At 44.5% G+C, this 6,000-nt stretch overlaps 1 protein-coding gene across 8 annotated transcripts in view; it reads left to right on the top strand.

Annotated features, from left to right (window-relative positions):
* The first annotated feature begins 544 nt into the window (after positions 1-544).
* The window catches only part of Atp10b (ATPase phospholipid transporting 10B (putative)), a 316,710-nt gene continuing 311,254 nt past the window's right edge, over positions 545-6,000 (top strand). For 4 of the 8 annotated variants that reach the window (XR_012442621.1, XM_074057703.1, XM_074057702.1 and 1 more), the window contains exon 1: positions 546-682. Coding sequence is in view for 3 of the 8 variants with exons in the window: in XM_074057703.1 (XP_073913804.1) it covers positions 606-682 (77 nt within the window). In the remaining 5 variants the exon portion in view is untranslated. Of the gene's footprint in view, positions 1,278-6,000 lie in introns of all 8 variants that reach the window. The other 4 variants (XM_074057696.1, XM_074057699.1, XM_074057698.1 and 1 more) reach the window with 3 other exon arrangements.

Below are 6,000 nucleotides of genomic sequence, written 5' to 3'. Positions count from 1 at the left end.
CTCACCAACACCTGTTGGTGGTGTTGCTGATGATGGCTATTCTAACAAGGGTGAGGTGGAATCTTAGTGTGGTTTTAATTTGCATTTCCTTTATTGCTAGAGATGGTGAGCATTTTTTCATGTGTTTTCTGGCCATTTGAATTTCTTCTTTTGAGAAAGTTCTGTTTAGTTCACATGCCCATTTCTTTATTGGTTCATTAGTTTTGGGAGAATTTAGTTTTTTAAGTTCCCTGTATATTCTGGTTATCAGTCCTTTGTCTGATGTATAATTGGCAAATATTTTCTCCCACTCTGTGGGTGTTCTCTTCAGTTTAGAGACCATTTCTTTTGATGAACAGAAGCTTTTTAGTTTTATGAGGTCCCATTTATCTATGCTATCTCTTAGTCAAGTTCTGGTTTTAACAAGTGCTTTCTAAAAATAAATTGTACGGGCCAGACCAGGCTGGTAGAGACCAGGGTCCATCCAGGTACCAGGTAATAGGAGAACATAAGCAGCCTCTCTGGGGTGCCTGAGCTGGTCAGGCCAGTCCTGGCTCCAGCAGGAGCCAGGAAGGAAGCAGAGGAGGAGGGTGGAGGTTTAGGGCTTGGAAGAGAGCCAAGAATGGATGGGTTGGGCAGGACTAATCAAGCCTCTGCAGCAAGCCACAGGAGTTGCACATCAGGGTGGAGGAACTGTGTTCAGGTGTGTGAAATTAAAGACTGAGCTTCTAGAAGTGGTCAGGGCTGTCTGCTCCAGCCAGGGATAAAAAGGAAGCTTTCACCGATACTTACCTTTGATGGGATAACTGGGGTGGTAGCTGCCCAGCCTTCCTCCCTAGTGCCCCACTGGCATAAGGGCACTCCAGAAGTGCTGACTTCTCCTGCTATATCCTGGAGCCTGTACCCAGGAGGGAAGAGGTAAGCACCCTTCTAGGCACAAAGACTAGGGAGTAGTCTCTTCTCCTTGGTTATCCCCACTGCTTGCTGGCCTGGGGCAAGGATGCTGATGCACAGCATCTGATGCTGCCCCTGACCTTAGAACCCTGGGTCCTGAGGCTAGAGCTGTGTCTACCACCAGCCACCAGCAACTGTAGGGATCCTCATTCCATTCTCTAGGAAACTCTTTGCCCAAGTCAGCAGGCCCAGGGCATGCAGTTGACTGGTTTGAGAGAGATGTTGACAATGGTGATGTTCTAAGTAGTCCTGGCTCTTTCCTCACACTGATGGACAGGAAGTTCCTGTGGATGGGTATCTACTAGCCTTTGCTACCTGCTGCTTGGAAATGAAATACCCATAGGGTAAGTCAATAATACATAGGTATCACTCATTACTTGTACTATTTTGGATCTCTTTCAGAAGTTTACTAAACTATTATGCAGGATTTTGAAAGAAACGTGTGTAAGTTTTTTTTTTTTTTCATGATGTTGCCTAATAAGAAGAGTAATGGTGAAAAGTTACTGAAATTTTATGATTTGCAAACCATGGCTGTGAAATAGTTTATGTATTATTAGAAGCCCATAAGGCAGGTGTTGCTATTATCTACAATGACTTGTGAGGATGGTGGGGCTCAGGTGGGTGAAGTGGACTAAACTAGCTTCACTGATCTCGAGCCTGTGCTCTGGACTTGTGCTGATGAGGCTGCTTAACTAAAGGGGGTTCAAGACTCAGAGTGCACAGAGCCAGTGAGGAACAGGCTGGGTTTGTAAGGAACACGCTGACTAACTTGACTTCTTGTTTACTTCCTATGTCCCCTACTAGTACATAAATTCCATGAGGGTAGAGACATTCCACATTCTCTGCTGCCTGCTGGTCACTACCTAGTCCTCAGGGCTGAGCAAAGTCCCTATTAATAGCAAGGGCTCAGGTAATAATTTGCTAGGTAAGTGAATAACAGAAAGGAGTAGGGACAGCATGACCACGAATTTGCCTCCCTCCCCTTCAATACCTCACTCAGTCGTCCTGGGAGAAGACAAACATGTTGGTTTAAACACTGTAGTAACAGGACACCAGGGTCAATGGGTAACTGATCTCATTCTTGGGTAATTTAAGAAAAAAGGCTAAAAGGCATCAGGTGGACTTTGTACCCTGAGTAACAGCCAGGTAGGGAGGGGAAGACTGGTTTTGAGGACCAGTCTTGATAAGTGACACTGACTGTGACTCACCCCACTCTGTGCTTCTAGTCATGATATACGGGGTTGACTTTCGCAGTCATGCCGATACACTGTCAGAGCTCAGAGTTCCCCCTTCAAGCCTTGTTTTAGCAAGCCAACCACTTTTATTCCCAACAGGCTTTGTTCACATATCTGTAGCTGTTTGGGGTGTTGTTCATTTTTGGCATAGGAAGAGGTTCCTATTTGGGATCAGAGGATTCAAGATGGTTCTATAGGCTCCACTGCCCTCTGCAATTGGAGGCAAATTCCTTGGTGACTCCACTTATGTTTTCCTCTTAAGATAGAATGATAGGTGAGGTGTTGGTGAGAGGCACGTGTGATACAAGCCCTTTGCAAATATTTAGAGTGCTGTAGAAACCAATATATAGTTGCTCTCTTGCTAATAAGCACCCAGCCCTACAAGCAATGAGGAGCGGGGAAGACACAGGGAGATGTTTGTTTTAGAGAATTTCCCTTGCAGAAAATCCACAATTCCAAAAGAAGTCTATCACAGAAAGAGACTTCTTAGCAGAATTCCTGTTCCCAGACAAAATCAACTTACACACTGTAACACCTGGCACACTTAGTTTGCAGAGAGAAGAGTGAGTAGCCAGCCTAGTGAAGGCTCCTTCTTGACAACCACATGTTGTTTGCAGTGTTTCACCATGCTGGTGGTTTTTATGGGTCCCTTTGTGCACTTATGTGTTCTATTGTAATGAGTGTTAAGCCTTCCTGGCATCAGCCCTGGCCTATTTGATTTAAGAGACATCTGATTTTATATCTGATCCTCAGGTGTGGTTCTGTGATTCTGTTTTTAAGATATTCTTCACTAGTTCTATTCCCTCATGCTACTCTTGTTCATTTGCAGATTTTTAGACAATGGCTTTTGTTAAACAAAATAAGTTTGTGAATTAGCAGCCAAGACAAACTGATTTTTTTTCTGGGAGACAGGGGCAACCAAGCAATGCTATACCATGGAAAGAGAATCATATTAAATGTCTAGAGACCTGGCCTTGAATCTTGGCCCTACTCTTTGTGCTATGATGGGTGTGGCAGTGAAGTTTTGTTGAGAAGTCACTAGATTCTGAGAGCTTTCATGGCATAATCACATCTAGTGTTCATGTCTATTACCTCTGGTTTGGGAATAGGGAGTTTGAGATTTGAAGGGCACAACGTCACTGGATAGGGAGTGATACAACTCAATTTGAATGTATGTCCTTTTACCACCCAGGTACCCTGCCTTCCACTCCACATCACCTTCAAATCTCTTTAGACATGAGGTGACACCACCAAACTGTCCTCTTCGCACTGTCATTCAGTGTGATATGCCTATGAATATTCCTGAGAAACTGGAGTTATATTTTATGATGGCCCAATCGTCATGTTTACCAAAATTTAGAAAAATGTTCTAACGGTTCTCCTTTTCTCCAAGGGTGCACTTGTGGCCTTTAAAAAACTGACAAATATTTTCATAAAGAAAACAGAATGGAGGATGGGAGGATCTTGGCTCATGCCTATAATCCCAGTACTGAGGAGGTGGAGATTGGGAGGGTCATGGTGTGAGGCCAGCCCAGCTAAAAAGTTATGAGACCCCCATCTCAACCAGCAAGCACATGGTGGCATGCACCTGTGATCCCAGCTAAGCATAGTTAAGAGGATGGAGGTGTAGGGCCATCCTTCCTTCTAGCCCCACTCCTTGGCAAAAAAAGTTTAAGTCCATATCAAAAAATCACCAAATCAAGTAGGACGGGGGGCACTGTTCAAGTACTAGAGCACCTGCCTAGTAATCAAAAGATCCAAGTTCAAAACCCAAGTACACACAAAAAAAAATAGGAAAAGAGAAAAGGTACATCTTGCCAAAGGGTAACAAGCAAATCAGCTCTAACCTAGAGCATACATTCTACATAAGGCCAAAACCAAATTTTCAAAGTACTTAAACTTTTAGAAGAAGTTGCACATGCTATATGTTATCCTGGGGACTCATAACGAAAATGATAGTCAATATTTATCAATTACCACTTCATTCCTGGCACTGATACGAACAGTGTAGGTTCTTGGTTTATAGTGCCTGACACTCTCAATTATTAGTTTTGTAACCTTGGACCAATTTCTCAACCACTAAGTGCTTCAGTTTTTCTGTTTTGGCCAGGCGTAGTGGTATTTGCCTGTGTATAGGGAGGTGTAGGTAGGAGAATCAAATTCCTAGGCTGGACCTGGGCAAAAAAAAAGCACAAGACCCTAACTGAAACATAACCAAATCAAAAAATGTGTGGGGGTGTGGCTCTAGTAATAGAATGCCTGCCTAGCAAGTACAAGGCCCCGAGGTCAAGCCTTGTATCACATTTTTAAAAAGTGAAGTCAGACACCAGTGCCTCACGCCTGTAATCCTCGTTACTCGAGGATTACAGGAGGATTATACTTTGAAGCCAGCCTGGGCAAATAGTTCACGAGACCCTATCACAGGGGGGAAGAAAGGGGGGGGTGGCTGGTAGAGTGGCTCAAGGTGTAGGACTTGAGTTCAAACCCCATTACCCCCCCGCACACAAAAAAGAATAATGAAGCTATTCCCTAGGCTCATAGGGTTATATTCATAAAGTGCTTAAGCAGTGCCTAGTATGTAATGAGCTCTCAAACACTTGATGCTTCTACTTTTCCCTCAGCCCTTCCATGAAATAGGTCCTACCACCCCTTATAAGTGTAACGTCTGAGGATAGTCTGGTCAGATGACTAGAATCAGGCATCGAATTCCAACTGTCGTAATCCAGAGTCTGCCTTCTTCAATGTCTTATTTCAATTAAACTCTCACAAAAACACAAATTCCTCTGGGAATGCTGTCTGACAGGAGTTTCTAGTTTTAAAACCCAACTAACTTTCTCTCCTTACCCATATCTGCAAGAACCTATTGGCCTCCTGTCAGCTGCAGGGTGGTGAGTGAAGAGTCAGGCTGGAAAGGATTTATGTCCCTGCCTCTAGGATTTCACCAAACCTACCGGAACTTTCTCCAAAGTTTGGCATTCTCTCCATAGGCAGACGATCCTGCTAGCCTTGGGATAAAAGTTGGCTCACTAGAAGTATGGGTGGAGCCACCGTGGTCCAGGACAGGGATGGCACCTGTTCATTTTAGCAGCTTCCTTCGGTTCTATGATAACATTGTCTTAGGAGGCTCAATTCGGTTGATATAAAATCTCTTGAGTTAACATCAGCGTTGGGATAAGTGACAGGAAATTGCCCTGAAGTTTTCACTAAGCTGGTCAAAGACAGTTACCCTGCCTGTGCTCTGTTAGCTGTGACAGCCGCTTAGATACTGAAGGTGTTATACTGGCTCACTCTTCACTTTGCTGGGTGCTTGCTTCTGCCATGACCCAGCACACAAGAACTGCACCCAGGCCTGAGAAAGCAGCCATCCTTCTACAATCTTTACCCAGTAGGCAGATACTTTTCAGGTACTGACAGTAATAACTAATAATGGCTGCCTTTTATTGAATACTTGTGACATACAAATTTAATTAGTTCATGTAGTCCTAAACGCCCACACTCTGAAGTGGGTTCTAGTATGATCCGTCCTCTATTAGGGAAGAGGAAGCTGAAGTTCGAGGAGCACACACTTAGCTAGACCAGGCTGAGTGTAGCAACCCCAGCCCATAAACTGGAGCCCAAGAGATTAAGCACATGCTCTTCACCTCTGGGCTCCAGAGCTGCAAGTTCCTCTCTCCTGAATCACCGGTGGAAATGGTTTGATAACACTTTGCAGATTAACTTTGGCAAAACCCGTCCTGCTGGCTGCCCGCCCACAGGGGCTGAGACAAACCTGCCTTACCAGTTTCTCTGCACCTTCCAGCCCTGCTCCAGCTAGTGCAGCCTGTTTTTCTTT

The sequence above is a fragment of the Castor canadensis genome, chromosome 16 (genome assembly GCF_047511655.1).
Source record: "Castor canadensis chromosome 16, mCasCan1.hap1v2, whole genome shotgun sequence".
NCBI lineage: Eukaryota > Metazoa > Chordata > Mammalia > Rodentia > Castoridae > Castor > Castor canadensis.
The sequence above is the reverse complement of the archived record's forward strand: the minus strand, read 5'-3'. Positions and strand labels throughout refer to the sequence as shown.